The sequence below is a fragment of the Lupinus angustifolius genome, chromosome LG11, assembly GCF_001865875.1.
Source record: "Lupinus angustifolius cultivar Tanjil chromosome LG11, LupAngTanjil_v1.0, whole genome shotgun sequence".
Taxonomy (NCBI): Eukaryota; Viridiplantae; Streptophyta; class Magnoliopsida; order Fabales; family Fabaceae; genus Lupinus; species Lupinus angustifolius.
In genome coordinates this window covers 11,401,514-11,421,791 of record NC_032019.1, presented here as the reverse complement: position 1 = coordinate 11,421,791, position 20,278 = coordinate 11,401,514, and the positions used below count along the sequence as shown (strand labels likewise).

At 33.3% G+C, this 20,278-nt stretch overlaps 1 protein-coding gene across 1 annotated transcript; it reads right to left on the bottom strand.

The window, feature by feature from the left end:
• Positions 16,082–19,474, bottom strand: LOC109360974. The gene is made up of 4 exons (XM_019606230.1): positions 19,367–19,474; positions 17,992–18,317; positions 16,945–17,205; positions 16,082–16,560 (listed from the first exon to the last, which is right to left on the bottom strand). Exons 2-4 carry the CDS (start codon positions 18,229–18,231, stop codon positions 16,243–16,245), a joined length of 819 nt encoding a protein of 272 aa, XP_019461775.1. The 5' UTR covers positions 18,232–18,317; positions 19,367–19,474; the 3' UTR covers positions 16,082–16,242.

Genomic DNA, 20,278 nt, shown 5'->3' with positions numbered 1-20,278 from the left:
AGGAAATTAGGCCCAATTAGTGGATATTTTCACCAAGCCCCTCTCACGAAATACCTTATATTTTCTTCGAAGATAACTAGGAATCCTTAATGAAAAATATCTTGATTGAGTTTATGTTATTGCCTTGCATAAGTATTTGCCTTGTATGCTTCAAACTGAAAAATATGTTGAATGCTAGTTATTCCGTATATGATCCATGATTCTATAAATAAGCTCTATGTATATATGTGACTGCTCAATATTACCTTCTCTAAGTTTGAAATCCTTGCATGCTTTCAGACATCCAAAATGCTCATGGTTCTATAAATCTGATGCTATTTAATCGATTAAGTCCTTATTTTAATCGATTACCTGGGCGCATTTTTTAAAACCTTTTTTTAACTCGTCTTAATCGATTAAGTCTGGTAGTTAATCAATTAATGGCACCAGTTAAATAGAAACAGAAGCGTTTTTTAGCATTTTTTCAAAACCTCCCTCATCCCCTTTTCTCTCAAATCTCGAAGGAACAAGTTCAATGTTAATCCTAAGCTTTAACCTAGCCTAAAACTGAATACTCCAACCCCGTTCCATTCCATAAATCTTCTTTTCCATCATTGATTTCCTAGAAATCCCTTTACCCCAATTCCAAACCCTAAGATAGGTTTTTCGTGAATCCCTCCTTAAACCTCCAAATCAACTCGGTCTTTTGGATACAAATGGAAAGAGGTCGTGCAAAAAGGATTAAAACAACCGCTCAACGTCCACCACATGCTCCAGAAGTTGTATCTTCGAATCAGCATGTGAGGCAGCACCGTGGAGACCCATATTACTCTCTGATTTTGCAAGAGACTCGGTTGTCCAAGTTTCAGGGATGAAAGCCTACATACATAAGGTATGCCAACTTAGCTTGTTTAGCGGAACAAAACTTCGATTTTCCGCATGGAATGCAAGCACAAGGGGTTTTCCCCTTTTTGTAATTGAAAGGTAATATTTACCCTGCTCTAGTTAGGGAATACTATGCTAATTTTAGATACAAGGATGGGAAGTACTGGTCTATGATATCTGGAAAACTATTTGAGCTCAGTGATGACATATTCATGAATGTGGGTGGATTATCGACTAATGGTGCTAGTCTAGGAAATTGTGACTGGGTTAACAACTCTTTTGATGTTGTTGAAGTGTATAAGTCGTGTGTGAGGAGACCTCAACTATATGTTCTAGGAGAATTGACAAAAGTTGGGTCATTACCCGTAGAGAATAGGCTCCTGCACTATCTGATTGCATACATATTGATTCAAAGGAACACAAATCATGCACAATCTACCGTGAATGATTTGAGGTTCATGTATGCGGTCAAGGAAAATGTGATGATTAATTGACCTGAAGAGATCCTGAAGGTCATGTATAGTGTCTCTACATTGCAATCGAAGTTGCTTCCCTACAGTATTTTCATCTTGCGCATCATTGGCTATCTGAATATTGATGTTTCTGATACTATAGTTGTGGAGTGTTCTGATAAAGATCACTTGATTGGTGAAAGTTTGATCCACAAGATGGGCATCTACAAATATGGCAACACTTGGCAATACCAGGAGGATTTCAACACTATGAACCTTGACCCATCTGGTGAGGATGATCAAGCTGAATCACATGAGCCGAATGCTACAACTCAGGGGGAGTCTTCTGAAAATGCAACACAAGAACTAGCCTTTGGACCAGCTCTCTTGGATGCTATAGAACAACGACTTAACAACATGATGGATCTACGTTTTCAGTCTTTAAAGTACACACACCATACTGATTTAGAGAATTTTGAAGAGTGTCAGATTGCCTACATAGATAATCATTATCAAACCTTGACGAACTTCGTTCATACCACTTCTGATTCACAAAGCAAGAGGTTGTGTGTCGAGTTCAACAAGTTGAGCAATCTCATCAAGGGTGGTGGTGGCACGATCATTCCTGACGATAAAAACCCTCCATCTCATCCCTAGTTAGGAGACCTTAGATCCATAGGATTCCTTAGGTTTATCCTTCCTAGTTTATGGATTATGTTGATCATTGCTTTCCTCTTGAGAACTTCATTTTCTATTTTGCTTTTGCATATGTATTGTAATAGCTAACTACTTATCTTCTACTAAGCTTGTGTTGGTATTATGCTTAATTGTACCTTATTGTTTACAATTGGAAGTAATGCGTTACTGTTTTCAAATTGTCTATTTCATGCTTAATAATGGTTAATTATGTCGTAAATAGTATGGATTTATGTTTAATGGATCTTGATCATGTTTGGTATATGTACCCATGTTGATTGATTAAGCGTATTGTTTACTATTCAATTATGTCACTGCTTAATCATTTCATGCCTAATTTGACTTCACATAGCCTTTCATGCCAATAAATCAGTTATGTCATTGTTTACTGTCAATTTAGTCGATTATCTATTGTTTTTAATCGATTAAATCCTATAAAATTGAGCATTTGTGTAATTTTATTACAGCTGGTTGATTAATTAAACGCCCAAAATTAATTGATTAATTACAGTCTGTCTTAACCATAATTACTCTTCTCACTTTTGACTAGAATTGAATATTCGTATCTTTTTTATAATGTCAAAAGGGGGAGAAAGGTTGCTTGTTGTGTTTGATGTATTTGCAGGTTGTAAAATAGCATCTGTAATAAGCGCTTCAACTTTGAATTCACAACCGCTATGCAAATGTACAACATCGTCAAGCTATTTAATCATATTTGATGTGGTGTTTATCATCATCAAAAAGGGGGGGATTGAAAGTGCAAAGTGTCAAAGATTGCACTAGCAATGTTTTGCCAATGTTTAGATGAAGACAAGGAGTTAGTAAAAGCTTGAAGATGACGCAACAATCAACATGTATATAACTCAATGGTCATATCTAGACTAGGTTATATCAATAGAGTTATATTTCTAAGTAGTATGGGATGTGTGCCTTAGTTAGTGAGTCTAGGTTAGGTAAACCTAGATGCAAGTCTCACAAGCCATTAATATTGACATATCATATTCATGAGGCATATCATCTAGTTTATTATGTGTTCATGCATTAACCATACATGTTATATGTGCATATTAGGCATAACATAATTGCTGAAACATGTACAGGTGTCAAGTATAACATATAAGTAGTTTACCATTTAATCATGTATTGAAATATGATGGTTCATAGATTAACTCTGAGCCTTAATCGATTAACATGTTAGTTTCTGTTTTAACTGCGTAACTGAAAAAAACGGTTTGTGGAGTCAAATCTGTTTTGTATAGATTGTGTTAACTTGCAGAAACGTGTAGCATTGCATATCATTGTTAGAAACTATTAGAGATCATAATCTTTTCCGTGATTTACTACATTATAGGCAGAAGAGAGATGCATGTGTGAGAAAGAGAGATTAACATGCTTAGTTGATATTGTTCATGATGTATTGTATGTAGTTTTAATGTGCTAAATCTCATTCATACTTTCTTACATGTTCATGCATTTTGTTTAGAGATTTTCGAGAAAGATTCTGCATTATCTGTATTTTTTATTAACTCTCATACATTCATGATGGTTTGTGTTACTTGAGTGTGGGTTAATCATTGAGTTTTCATTGTTGTAATTTGAGTATATTAGTGCTTAGTAAAACTCTGTTTTTGTATACTATTTTGTACATGAGATTTTTTCTCTTGGTGTCTTACCACCATTGAGATTTAGTGAATCTTCACCAAGGCTTGGAGGTCTTGAATTTGGAGCGAGAATCTTGGATGGGGCTGGATCGTGAGAAACGTTTTCTTAGGCGATAGGGGTAGTCAAACCAAGGTTAGAGGTTCTTGAAATTCAAGAAAAAAGCGTCTAAAGTCTTGTAATTGAATTGGTGTATGTAAAAATATAATGCTTTCAATATAGTGAAGAGAAATCTCCCAAGATTAGAAGGGGAAGTCTGGATGTAGTTTGCAAGTGGACATGCAAACGAACCAGCATAAAAATCATATTGTGCAAGTTGTTATCTCTCAATCTCTTTTATAATTCAAGCTGTTTTAATTCGTGTATTAAGCTGATATTTTGCATACTGGTACTGTGCCATGTCTTTGTTAATTGTGCATAAAAATATGTTGTATCTCTACTTGTTTGTTGATAACTTGTTGTGCGAGATGCCAATTTGCCAATTTTGTATCTGATATGTTTTAATCGATTAAGCTCACTAGTTAATTGATTACCTGGGCTGTTTTCCAGAACCGGGTTTTGGGTGCAAGAAGCGGTAATTGATAACCGCTACACCTATTCAACCTCNCCCCCCCCATTCTAGGTGTGTCTAGAGCAGTGATACCTAACAGGCTTGATATTTCATATCAGCCACTAATGATACTCTTAATTGTAATGATCAAACATTTATCATAATGTATATTAAATAATAAACTCTTCTTTGAACTGATTTATCATTCACATATGCAACTTTATAATAATCACATGTTTACCATCACATATGTGTATATAATCCTGCCAAATAATAATCTTCATTTGGGCCGATTAATACTCGCATAGGTACATATACGCACTAACATTTGATATTTATTATGAACAATTCACACAAAAAATGTCACCTTGGCGACTTCTTGTTTTATAGGTTCACTTAAAATGTGAAACAATTTTATTTTCTAAAAGAAAGTCCATTTAGTTGAGCTTGATTCAATATAACCTTAATCCAAAACAAATTATTTATACCCACATATAAATACATATATCTATTATAGCCTATTGATAGCATTGCATCATTCTCATCACAATGACTACATTTCGAATTTCATTGATGATCTTTTTGAATTTTCCATAAAAAAAATGTTATTATTTTATACATGATTAAACATGGTGGGGAAGCTGTCCAAACAGAAACGATGCTTCAACAATACCAACCACTTAATAATGCAATCAGCCATCAACCAATGTAACAAACCATCAGTGTTGCAACCATTTAAATAAACAAGTCAAGTAATATACATAAAACAAGACATGTTCACATAATAGACTCATCACAAGATACCTAGCATAACATCAATTTCTAGTCTTTGGATAGAGAAATTAATTTGTAAGTGATACTCTCAATGTAATGGTCAAATATTAGCAATTAGTTCTATCAAACAATAGTCTTTCTTTGGACCGACTATTATTCACATTAAAAAAAACTTTATACTTCTTACTTATTTATGATCACATGTATGTTATTACTTGGTGAGATTGTGTCTTCCTTTGGGTCAAACACAATTCGCATAAATAATCTCATACTCATGTGTGTAACTTTTATCAATTTCCACAATAGAGGTTACTTTGACAACATATTGCATCAATTAATTCAAAAATTAATTACCAGACAAAAGGAAAGTAATATGGGTCCATTATAAAAAATTATCTTGGAAACCTTCCGATTTGATATCTTTTATGACTAACAAATATAATCTCACAATATAATTCCAAATCAAAAAAAGATATATTACATATATATCAACCTATAATAATGGAAGCAATCTTAATCAAATACAAAGTAGATCTAGAGTGAAAAACATAAAAAGATATATACAAATCATTATCAAAAATTCCAACTTGAATATGATCATGCATATCTTAAAATATATATGTAACACTATGTATATACACTTTCACACACTAACATAGTAAATTATATATAATTTTAAGCATTAACCGTAACCATTATTTGTTTATTAACATTAATCAGTAATTATAGACATCACAACAATCTCAAGCTGGAAACAATTACATATGTATACATGTATATTTTAATTTGCATTATATATACAAGGACATGAATTCCATATTGTATAGGTATAAAGGATAAAACACAACTTGACTCATATATACATTATACATATACTTCAACAAATTGCAAAATTGTATAGTGACAAAAGTCAATGTCCAACACTAAGGCATTAGTGCATATACAATATACACATTGCATAAGAGTCATAAAAGTTAATGCAATATTTATGCACATGTCTGAATATCAACACATATTGCAAGGATTCATAAATACTCCATTTTCATAACTAATAGCAGAAGCATAAAAATCCTCAATTTAAAAATTAGGGTTCATAAAAAATTGGGGAAAACACCTTTAATGGAGAATCATAAAAATTCAGAACATATGTTCTCATACCACTTGTTAGATATTTCTTGATAATTGTTGAAATACTAATTCTAGGATCTTGAATCTCATAATTCTCACACATAATATAAAACAAGGATTCAAAGTCATACCTGAATCCATGTTCTCTATTCTACTCCTTTGATATACATTTTGAGAGAGTTATGGTATGATGGTTTTCCTCAATCAAATCCTTAATTCTTTTTGGGACCTTTGTTTTCTCTCTAATGGGGAGAGATGAAAACTAATTGTAATTTGGTGTCTTGGAGACTATAGTCATTTCTCATGTGTTAGCTTATAGGGTTCTCATTGTCACCTATGGGCTAACTCGTTGGGTATTCACTTATTAAGCTCATATTCGTTATTAAACTCCATAAATAAATAACTGATATAATTGTATTAAATATATGACACTCATATTAATTAGAAATTATGAATTTCTAACCGATAAACTTATGAGATTGGTGATGTTTTAACAAAAGAGTGACAAACAATTTTTTGGATCACTTTTTTATTAATTTTTTTTAAAGTGATAAGATCTTGCAACTTAAGATTTTCTCGATCAGCTCTCACTAAGATTGCCACAATTGATTTTGCAACTTAAAAAAATTCCCAGCCACTAAATCAGTGAATTTTATAGAGTTGCGTGTAAAAAATAGTCATCGTGTGAAAAGGTATAGTAAATATTGGAAAAATATATATTCACTGATACATTTTATATAAATTAGTTATATTAATTAACCATATCTCAATATATGCGGTATGTCTTCAGAAAATAGATAGCATAAGCTGACAAATTAATATATAAGAGGAGCTAATAAAATATATATGATATGCTTTGCAGAATGGGCAATGGAGGAAACCAAGTGCATGAACATAAAGAAGAAAACAAAAAAAAATGTATGATATGGCAAATTACAAGTGCACGATTATGTCGTGAAATAATAAAATATCAATCCCATGAGAAGGGTTTATACATTTTATATCATACAATGTATATCCTATTACCTTCTTGTGTATTCTCAGAACCCTTAACAATTTTTCAGTTTCCAATTTATTTAATCAACTGGATAAGATGAATTAGGTCCAAGAAATTCATACCTAAGGGTGGAGGGGGGTATTTTTAATTCAATTTTATGTGCTTCCCCTCCTCCCAATCTTCAGATTTGGGCATTATCTTTGAGGTCTCATCTTGCGAGTTGTGAGGAAGTGTTGGGTTTGCATTCAGAAATTCAATAACCTCAACCACTTCTTCATCAACGTCTGAAGTATCACCATCTATTACGCAAATCTTTAAGGGATTCTTAGATTGCACTCTAGTTGCTTCCTTTTCACAACTTGGTTCAGCATATCAACCCTTAAACATGAATTCTTAAGAGAAGGTTGTTTAATAGATTTAGCAATACCAAATTCAACTTTTTCATCTCATATGCTTATGGAAACTTTTTCATTCTGTACATCAATTATAGCCTCAGCAGTAGCCAAAAAGGGTCTACCTAATATGATTGGGATTTGTGAATCCTCTTCCATCTCTAGTATTACAAAATCTGCTGGAATGAAAAATTTCCCAGCTTTGATAGGGACATCCTCCAAGATGCCTATAGGGAATTTAACTGACCTATCTACTAATTGAAGTGATATAGTAATGGGTTTTAGTTCACCCACTTCCAACTTTTTGCACATAGATAAGGGCATGAGACTCACACTTGCCCCTAAGTCACATAAGGCGTGACCAACACTAGTATTTTTGCACACAGATAAGGGCATGAGACTCACACTTGCCCCTAAGTCACATAAGGCGTGACCAACACTAGTATTTCCAATTAAAGATGGGATAGAAAAACTACCAGGATCTTTTAATTTAGGAGGTAATTTATTTTGAATTAAAGCATTGCACTCTTCAATTAAAGCAATTGTTTCATAATCCTCTAGTCTTATTTTTTTAGATGAAATATCCTTAAGAAATTGTGTGTATGCAGGCATCTCCTGCAATGCCTCAATGAAGGGTAAGCTGATATATAATTTCTTAAGAATATCCAAAAGTTTCCCAAATTTCTTTTCTAATTTTGCCTTTGCTAATCTTTGGGGAAAAGGAATTGGTGGTACATATGGTGGTGGAGCTACATACTTAGACATCTTTTTAAAATTTTGCTCCCCTTCAGGGGGTTGTGTCTCAGTATGTTCCTCATCCACTTGTGCATTTTTCCTAATTTGAGGAATATCACTTAGTCTCTTTCCAATCCTTAATTTGATAGCTTTACAATGTTCATTATTTGGATTTTTTTCTAGTTGTCTTGGAAACATCCTTATTTGTCTATTAGGATTACTAGCTTGTTGGACAATTTGTATTTCCACCATTTTACCATAGATGGTCAGGTTTTCTATTTTAGAATTCAAGTCATTGAGCATGTTTGAAAAACTTTTATTAATCATGACTTGATCTTCATGAAATTTATTTTGGTTAGCAAACAATTTTTCCTGACCTTCCATTAATGTTTTAAGAGTATGATCAATAGGAGAATATTATACCTGTGGAAACCGTGTTGGAGGATTCCTATTACCTGGTCCATCCTGGTATTGATGATTTAGAGTGTTGTTGCTCCTCCAAGAAAGGTTGGGATTAATTATTCTGTATGTATGGTGGGTTGAATTGTTGCATGTTCCTCTCCTTGTAGTCATAGTAGTTGCATGATTCAGGTTGTTCATTAGTCAATGCTCCATGTTCAGGTTCAGTGAAGTGTTTGCATTTAGACCACTCATGTCCTTTTGCTACACACCCCTCACATGTTGTAGTAGACCCAATAGCATTAGCATGATACTTTTCTAGCTTTCCAAACCTTTGAGAAAGGTTCTCCAGCGTGAAAATTACCTTCTCCATATGATTGCCTGAATATTGTGCACTAGAGTCTCTTCTTGGATGGTGTCTCCTCTCACTCGCCTATTGGTGATGATTAGAAACCACATTCTCTATGATCTTTGAAGCAAAATCAATTCCTTTGCACATAAAGGCACCACATGTTGAAGAGTCCAATAGTTGTTGCGATGGAAAGTCTAGCCCATTGTAGAAGTTCTGAACTAGCATCCAAGGTGGAATTCCATGATGAGGGCAAGCTTCAGTCAACTCATTTAATCTTTCCCAAGCTTCAGCAATTGACTCCCCATCCCTTTGACTGAAGTTCTAGATGAGGTACCTATAATGCACAGTTTTGGAAGGAGGAAAGTATTTGTTGAGAAAAGCCTCCTCCAAAGTTCGCCATGTTGCTTGAATTTCAGCATTTTGATTCCTTAGCCACGTCTTAGCTCTGTCTCTTAGGAAATATGGAAACATGTAGAGACGAATAGCATCTTCAGAAGCCCCATGATCCTCACTGTCTCACATAATTCCAAGAACTAATCAATATGTGCATTAGGATCTTCATGAGCTCCACCTCCAAATTGGTTTTGCATCACCATTTGGATCAGAGCAGATGGCAAAGAAAAGTTTTATGCCTCAATAGCTGGGCGAATTATTCCAGGACGTGGACTACGAGCATTAGGGGCTGCATAGTCGCGAAGTGGTTTTTCATCTCGTTCAGCCATTGTTTGTACATGCGCACATCTTTCTCTTGCTCTTTCTCTTTGTTACCTTCTTCTTCTACGAAAAGTCTTTTCTGGCTCTGAATAGTAATTTATACTTTGCATAAACCAAATGTGCAACCTGCAGAGGTACCAAGAAAAGGAAAACACGTGATACACTAGAGTAAAGTAATGAATTAATTGTTATAATTAAAGGAGTTTCTCAGTCCTCGTGGGATCGATATTTTATTGCTTGACGACATAATCGTGCACTTGCGATTTGCCCTATCCAGAGTAATGAATTAATTGATAATTAAAGAAATTTTGACACAGCCCCCGACAACGGCACCAAAAACTTGATAGGGTAAATCGCAAGTACACAATTATGTCGTCAAATAATAAAATATTAATCCCACGAGGACTGGAAAACTCCTTTAAAAAACTCCTTTAATTATAACAATTAATTTATACTTAACTCAAATAAGGAATAAAATTGAATTTAGAAAAATTGTCAAGAATAATTATGAAAATAATCAAAAGGGATTAAAATCTAATTTAGGAAGAGTTCCCATGATAAGGGTTACCGCCTTTACACTCGTAAATCCTTGTTTTGATCATTTTCATGAACTTTAAGTTGTGATGGTGAATTGCTCTTAGATATGTGTCATCATCTCTCGAGCTCCGGCACGTGTACTCAATTGAAGTCGCACCTACTCTCGTGATACGATTATCAATCAATTCATTTACTTGGATCTTTCTATCCAATCGCTTCGTAGCAACCCAAGGTGAATTCCACAAACCCCCGAGAATCCTAATACTACTCTCGTGAATTAGGATTCTTGTTTGAATAACTGGATGGTCGGATAGTTGGGTTCACCTCTTGGTCCTTTCCCAATGTATCTAAGAGGTGTAATTTGTTGGCTAGACAACTCACACGAATAAAACTCAGTTTAATGATTCAAATCACAACACTCAATGAAATAGAAGTAAGAACAAGTATGTATTGAATGTAAAAGGGCATAGCCCCAATCCTAGAAACAAAGGGAATTACTCACTCAAGATGTAGAAGAGAATCTCAAATTCTAAATTAGAGAATTGTAATGTAAAAAAGTGTAAAATCATTATGGGAGAACCCTTATTTATCCTAATTACAAAATATTGGGCTAAGCCCAACAAAACAAATCTAAAAAATAGGAATATAATATAACATAGATGACTTCTTTTGGTCCTTCAATTGTTCTTCGCATAGCCTCAACACTGAATTCAATCTTCTTGCACCCAACTCTACTTTTTTTTGGCTTTAACCCATCCAAACTGCACAACATAGCTAAAAACATTTGCTCAACCTGAACAAAGAGAAATAAAAGCTAAAAACAATCCTAAAGTCTTAATTATATCCTAAAATACAAGTTAAATGTAGTACAAATGTAGTATAATTTCATACTTATCAATGTACTAGTAGCTAGGTTCAAAATGTTCAACCCATTAGTAATTTATACATACTAGCGTGTTGACAGACAATCCGTGTTTGTTGACCCGTATTCTTATTTTTTGTTATTAAGTGTATGCACAAAGTTTCTTTAAATTTATCAACTTGTGCCTATAAATTTATCAAAGTTTTTATAGAGAGAGAAGTACATTACTTTCCTTCAAAGTTTTCAACTTCACAACTATATTTTTTTCCCCATTTTGCATAGTAGAATTTTAACCAGTTATTGGCATAATGGAATGAGTTCTTGAGGTTAAGGATATGTATGAAATCCAATTAAATCACTTTCATTTTTATATTTTATATAACATGTATGTTACAAAATTATTAGCAACTTGTATGTTACAAAGACAATCATAAAAATATTGGATATAATAAAGAAAAAAATTGGAATATAGAAATTATGCTTGTTCAATTACATATTTGTCCATTAATTATGTTTTGACTTTATATTAATATATAATATATAATATATAATATACAATATACAATATATATGTATATATAAATATATAAGCCAGTTTCACATGTGAAAACAAATTGCACTTACCTAATACATGTCGATTTTGGTTCTTGCTGCTATGTTCTAATTGACTATTATTACACCAAGCTAATCCAAATCAGTAAATGTGGATGTAAATGATTGGTTCAGATTCAACATCAAAGTGACACAACAAGTATAGCTTTCTTTTATTGCAGCCACTAAAGTGTGTTGTGACATAAAATTCTGTTTTCGATTTTAGCCCACATGCCATGAACTCATAACAATATATACATATTTGTGTCATAAATTTGCTGCTTGCGTATGAATGAGATTTTGAGGTATTCATTACACCTTAGCAAATCGAACGCTGGCATCACATGCATCTTGCTCACATGTTTCACTATGATTTTGGTACATTTAATATTTTTTAGGTACATTGTTTCACTATGAATTGATTTACAAACAGGAGTTTCAGATGTAATATTCATCTGTATTTGTAGCTTTTTTCATGCATTGAACAATAATGCATATAGATTGGAGCTAGCTTAATATGTCACCTTGCTTACAAGTTAATTCACTGGTATTTGATTCTCAAAGTCCTCCAAACAACGTTGTTTGCCTTAAATTAATATTATACACTATTCATTTGTATTACTTTTTTGAATAATCAATAATAATTAAAAATGAATTATGAATGATAGACTCATAGTATATACAACTCTACCAACGGGCGTTGGTTCAAGTGGTACATGTTTGATTCCCCTTAAGCAAGAACTCGGGTTCGAGTCTTGTGGATGGAAAAAATGTCCGTTGGGAGAGTTAGCCCTACTTACCTGTGGACGTGCCCGGCTCGGACAGGATTGCCTCCAATGCGAGAATATCTGTGGGAAACCAAAAAAAATAGTATATACAACTCTTATACTATTAGTCTACATTTTTTCTCTTCAATTAATAATCTTTTTTCAAAAAAATTATACTCATTTTATGCATTAAATATTAACTAGCCCTTGATGTCCGTGCAATGCACTTGCTCCTTAATTTGATTTTTGTATGCTTTATTTGATTGACAAAAGAAAATAAGAAGAGATAAAGATGTGAAAAAAAATGAGGTGAGAAAGAGAAAAAATTAGAGTAGAATTTTGTGATGTTTGGTATAAGAGAATAAGGGAAGAAAATGAATAGAAAGAAATATTTTCTTCTATTACTCTTTTATTTGGTTGGATAGAAAATGAAAAGGAGAGATGATGTTATAGTTCAAATAACAAAATGTTCCTAAAATAAATAAAAGATAAATAAAAATGTTGTTTTATTATAAATTAAAAATAAATGTTATAATTTTAGATTATATATTTTATTATATTTTCAATTGTTTTTAACTAATATTTTTATAGTTAAAAAAGATTTATGTATGTTACTAGTATCATTGACAATTTGTGTCATGCTCATGAAGTTCGCCTGTCCGCGTGTTTTGGGCAGGCAGGGCATGAAAAATATACTCATCTGCCCTAAAATATTCTTCCAACATACTTTTTTTGTCCATGGGCATTTCAAACAGGCAGGATAGCACACATGCATCAGTGAATACTACATTAAGAAATTTGATAAGTTAACTATGACAAGAGTAATTCATGTTCTCACCACTTCAGTATAATATAACAAATTTTCAAAATATAATATCTTACAAATTAACTGCATGTCCGATTTATGTAAAACAAAGTGTTATATTTTATGTTTTGTATCTCATTGTTACAGTGTGCATCCATATAATTTCAAGTATGATAACATCAATATTGCAATGTTTCAGCAGTAAAATAAAAATATAAAAATAAGAGACAATATATAATATCTTGCAATATTTCATGTACTAGTTCACTTTCAGTTTTTTTTTTAAATTTAGGGCGGTCCGTAAGCTCGCTCTGCACATGTTTAGGGCGGGCAGTGCATGATATTTCATGCCCTATTTAAAAACAGCATGTCTATGCCCGCCCTAATTTTGGTTGCCATTGTGTGGGCATGGGCAGGGCGGTGGGCAGGGTAGCCCTAATTGCCAATACTAGTTACTAGTATTTAGTGTAAGATCTTACGTAGTGTCACTATATTATTCACAATTCATTTTGAATCATCATTTACTATTAAATAAAATTAAACAAATGAATAATGAATTACTATATATAAATTTTTATACTATCAATGCATAAACATTACACTTTTAAAACAAACAAGTAGCAAAGTTTGAGGATATATTTGACATTTCAAATAAAATTATCATTATCCCTTCACTTTCTAGTCAAGCTAGAGGAGAAAGAAGTTATTGTGGGTCTCACACTTTTTTATTATCTCCTCTTTTTCTCCTTTCACAACCAAAGAGGGAAATCTTCACTTTTGTTAATATCGTATCGGTTATCAAATCGATCAGGGTACTGCTATGATAATATAATAATTCAACTGGTAGTTCAGTAATTAAATCGCATACGGATGAAGGTAAGTATACATGTATATTATACTAACGTTAATGTTAAAACATTAATAAAGAATATAATAATTATTTTTATTTCATTAAAAAAATAATTTAAAATGAAAACTGGTTGGTATGATCGGTACAGTTTAATTGAAAATCGACCGATATGACCGGTTTGGACTGGTTTTAGCTGGTTTTAAACCAGTATGATTGCATGACCGGTATAATTGTTATATGTTACTGGTATTGAAATTGGTTCACCAGTTTTCTAGTTGAACGGACCGACACAGTGATTTTTACAACACTGTTGTTAGGTTTAATGACTATTGATGGTTAATGTTAGTTTTATTAGCATCTTTTGCCCTAAAGAACCAAGAGAAGTGTGAACATTATTCTCCTTTATCTGTCCATGAGCTTGTTCTCCAATTAAAGATACCTCAGAAGACCATCAAAAGCTTTTCTGAATCTATAAAAGGGGTAATTATGTTAGAGGAATCTTTCATGTTCAAGTTAAGTTGTCTTTCTTCCATGTTCTAGTTGATGGTAACATGTGCCTTCTTCGCATATTGGACATGGTATTAAATAGATCTTGTGTTCCAAAATAATTACGTTCTCGTATATCTAGCCAATCAACTTTCTTCAAATAATATAAAAATGTTATTTTGTGTTTTTAGATTATTTTTTTAATTAGGTGATACTTTTTCATTGGTCTAGGAATGAAATTTGACCAGAATAAAGACAAGTGATCTATGTTCATACAGACTTAGGTTCTATATAAGCAGAAAATTATTGATCGTGCAAAATATGATGGCACACATTTTGAAAATCTCACAACAATAATACCCTTTGTACACATTTTGAAAATCTCACAACAATAATACCCTTCGTACACATTCTGAAAATCTCACAACAATAATACCCTTCGTACACATTCTGAAAATCTCACAACAATAATACCCTTTGTACACATTCATGTCTTCATCCGACAACATTCTCAAGTCTTCAATCAAAGGACTTTGATAAACATCAATGTCAATTCTTGGTGTATAGGACCCCAAATAGTTAAATTTAACATAACGCTTCATGCACAACTAAGGAGATAAGTTGTAAATTACCAGGAGAAGATGTCATGAATTATGAATACTACTCAAGCTTCATACATAATCATTTCATCGGTAGCAAGACCAAGCCTAAGGTTTCTGGGTTCATTGCCGAAATCGGGAAACAAACTGTCAATTTTCTTCCACTGCAAGAAACGGTCGGAAGATTGGAGGACTATGCACAAAACATGAGTTTGGTGTAAATTGCACTTGTGTAGTTCACTTGTTATGCCAGGTTGCATTTTCAATCCCTATCATGTCCTCATCACTAACCTTTCAATCTCACACACCTTCAATCTGGCCCACACACCATCAAAATCAGAAATTGCAAGCATGAGTTGGTAACCAATCAAGGCTAGAACAATGATTAGAGGATCAGACGACATCGTTTTCGCGGAGGTAGATGTGACGGAGGAGCAGGAACTGGAACAAAAGTATGATGTTTAGTTTCCCTATTGTGTTCTTCTTCATCAACTGGGTCCACAAACCTTACAGTGGAGGCAGGACTAACATTGATCCCATTTCTATAATAATGTTTGGATCTTGAATTGTCATTGTAAGCAGAAGTGAGAGTTTTGAAAATTTTGATTCCAATTGCCATTACATTGCTTATGTTAAGAACTGAACTCAGTTATTTGTTGTGATGCAGATACTGAGTTGGAATCAGCAACATTGAGTTCTGGTTAGAGAAGTGTGAATGGGTTTGTTCTTTGGTTGCTGTAGAAGAGGTTGATCGGGATTTATATCTCTCTACTGTATCCGGACACTATACGCCATCTTTGATTATTTCAAGATTTGAACACCTGACCACAAATAAAGTTATGTTGTACATCGTCCACCTCAACCAACTAATCTTAGCAACAAATGATGATAATTAAATGGACTCCAAATGTTTATACAGAAACAACTTTAGTTGATACAAATTCAGCCTAAGTCATTTCCTGGCTCCATTAATCTCTGAGGACAAAACAAAGGAAAGAAAGGGCAATGCACTGAAAACAGGATTATACAAAACCTAATAGAAATATGAGTCATCATCATCTTCATTTGAAAAGGGATCAGCATCTTCATCTTCATCTTCATCTTCATCTCCATCTTCATTGGGTTCATCTGAATATGCAGTGTCCGGGTTGTGCCACCAAGTTGGGGTATTAAGAATGGCCGTCTCCAACCAATCCTCCTCAATCTCTTCTTCCTCTACCATGCTCCTGTAGAATTCTCCCCACTCATACATGGCATTCTTCAGTCGAACACTCGGGTTTCCACCAAATTTATATTTGATAAAGTCTCTGGCTAGCTTTGTCAGTTCCTCGCCAGTGAGGATATAGATGTACTGGAGAAAAATATTAGAGCTTGTATGTCAAAAAATGGGGCATAGGCATTTGAGACCTATCAACTCTGTTAAGTATTAAACTATTAATCATGTCTATGGTGATTTGTTTCACACCAGAAATGTGCATATTAACATATTCCGAGGACTTCAGCAATTAGCTATCATTATCAGTAATTTACACTATTAATGCAGTTTAACTTGGAAGACTTCTTCCATAAATTACATGATTACTACAGTATTTTGGTTAGAACCATTCCACTTGGACTTTTCACTTTTCAAAATTCATAGTTTCTAAGACAAAATAAAGAATGTGAAGGAAGCGCATTTGTTTGTACACAATACTAACTAAGCAGTACAAACACATTGGAGAGAGAAAGAGAGTACCAGAAATATAAAGCCAAGAGTTCCAAAAATCATTTGAAGATACTCATCAAATATCTCAGCAGGAGTTTCCTCTTCTTCTCCACCAGGGTCAGCAGGACCATCACCACCGCCACCACTGCCACCATCACCTCCCGGTGGCTTTGCTCCACTGCCCCCACCTTCCAAGTATTCTCCTTTGTTAATTTGCTGGCGTAGTACATCCTCTATTGATGGTCCCTTAAATTTTTCCATAGCTTTCTCAAGAGACTTCAATGGGGAATTCTGATTACATTGATAATGCTTAGAAAAATGTGGGAATATGCAAACCAAAATATATATAACTAATACTCATCTATTTTGCACAGATTCATGGTATGATCCTTTTGTGTGTGGTTGAGTGGTCTTGAAAAGAAAAGAGTTGCTTCTATTTAATCTATTCTATCTGTTTGAGCTACGACTAAGCATATTTTTTGGTAAAACACATGATGACTCCTGCAGCTTAGGTTCATGTTATATACCCTTAGTTCCTTATTTTAGCAATTTATCCCTCCGAACCATTGCTCTGTTGTATTTCAGAACACATGCTTCTTTAACTAAAATAGCATATTTTCTGATTGTGAATCCATGATTCAACAACTTAAGAGCATCCACAAGAACCAGCAAATGATAAATGGTTTTCTAGCTTTTAGGGGTAACATTCTATAATAAAAAATTAAAGGGGTAAGTAAAGCACACTGATTTATATTGAAAGGAAAGTTGTGTATCTTATCCCAACTTGAATTGGTCTTTGAAAAACGGAAATATGTTTCAGTTGCATCATCTCGCTTTTAAAATATTATTGGTCGTCTAAACATGCATAATCTAAAAGAAAGATAGTGCAATTAAGATATATTTGACATAAATCACAGGTAAAGTAACTTGGGTAGGGTTTATCTGTCAAAAAGATCAGGCACCTTAAATTTCATACATTACACTACATCATTCATTTGATAAAAGCATTATAAGCATGCTTACCATAACATCAATAACAAGGTAGCATACTAAGTTGCAACTAAAAAGAGGCAATACCTCATCATTAGTTTCCATCCCATTTCCACCAGCCAAGCAAATATGAAGAGGTTCACGAGATTTAGAAATGGGCCGACATTTCAAGCCAAATGAAGGTTTTCCTCTTTTTCCCAGTGATATGCTAGAGCAAGGATTAGTACTCATTGACAAAACACATGGTTTAGAATGAAGCTGGCGAAACTGAGATACATTTTTCACATAAATCCCAGGCTGGTATGCAGTAATTTGAGCACTATTCATTTTTGTCAAATAGATCAGGTACCCCAAAATTCAAACATCACACTCTAATATTTCATAGAACCAAGCTTCAAGTCAGATTGCTTCAGCTGAAATATTATTACGTGGACGAGTGAGTAACGCCTTTAAAATAATACATACTACAGTCCTACCACATCACTGTATGACCAGCTGTGAAACAAGAGAGATAATGTCATATCCCAAGCAATATTCTATTTAACAATTTCCAAACAACACTCCTAACAAGCTGGCTAACTTCTTCACAGAAAATAGAGGAAAATAATCATTGTAGTGACAAACAAATTTAACAAAAAGGGATCCAAATAAGTTCAAAATTGAATTGAAATGACCAAGCCCAAATGGCAACAAAATTCTTCGACTTTCACACTCCCCTTGAAACAGTGTGGATACTTCAATCCATCGTCCATTTACGCTTCCCTTTATTGAATACGGAAACTTTTGATGTAACATTTCAGCCCCTCTATCCTGGTCAGTTCTTCCCAAAATCCAATCAGTAAAACTAAATCCCGAAGGAGTTCTACTGGGCTAGTTAACCGAAGACAATAACAAAACAACAACCAAGCCTTTTAACCATTATGCAGGGTCAGCTACACGAATCAAACGATTCCATAATATCCTGCTGTAATCATGGTTATAAACAAACATTTTGCCTTTAAATCCTTCTTAATAATCTTGCCTATAATTTTTTCTTATATCCCTCTGTCACTAACTATTGGAACCCTCCATCTGGACTACGCTCCTTAACGGGGCTTCTACAAGTCAGTTCATAAAACTAAAGGAAATATAAGAATCTAGTTCTCTCAGAAATGCTGCAGCACATTCAACCAACCCAATTTCTAACATGAAAATCACCACATTTATGAGTATAACACATAACACACCCAATAATTTTCTCACAACACTCTCCATCTCTTCAATAAAAGGGACCCATTTTTCCAAAAGAGGGATACATAATTCTAAGCATAACACATATTTGTAGCATCCAAGTTCATTAAATTAAAAATCCCAGTACATAAACATAAACTAAACCAAATTCTATAAAAGGAAGATAAAATCAAGAAGGTAATGTATGAAGCATGGTGTGACTCTGAAGAACGAGGGGAAGAATTAACAATACCAGAGGGGTGCGGTGTCTCTTCCTTGTTCCTCTTTCTCTCTCTTTATCCACTGCTTATGAAGCTGTGCTATGAAAGATTATGCGTTTTGAGATATGAGATGAGAACTAAAATAAAACATTTTAATATTGACAAAAAACATTGTAAGGTTAATAAGAAAAACAAATATTGTTACTTGAATTTGCATGAAGAATTCTTTTATATAAATATAATAAAACCTAATTTAGTTTAAAAAAAAAACAAATATAGGTATATCACATTCAGTGTTGTTAAAACTGTACCGGTTATCAAACCAGTCAGGGTACTGGTATAGTGGTATAGTGGTTCAGTAATTAAACCGCATGCCGGTTAAACCGGACATACCTACTTATATTTTTATATATACAAACCTATAACAAAAAAATTCGAAATAGGTAGATACTGAAATTTATAATCCATATTTATAATCTACTCAAAATTCACATGAATAAACAACTTTAAGTCTTTAACAAATTCAAAGTCTAAATTAAAAAACATATATAAATCCAAAAGTATCACTTAACAACCACAAAATATAAATAAATGACATAACTTCACAACTCACTCTATAAAACAAATAAATTTAGAGTTTTAACATTTAATATCAAGGACTCAAAGTTATCTTATATGAATATTATATTTTTTTTACTAAATCCTATATTACTCCAAGATTATACAAATGTCACTGAGATTACACACGAATGTTATGAACTAAAATATGTAATCTAAATATGCTTTGGAAGCATGTGCCTTGAAGTGTTGAAGAAGAGTTGGAAAGATGAGTCTCCTTGTAATGGGTTTTTAAGTTTTTAAGTTTTTTTAAAAAAAATATATATGTGTATAAACCAACCGGTTTAGTAAAATACCGGCCGGTTCACCGGTTTTAACCGATTCTG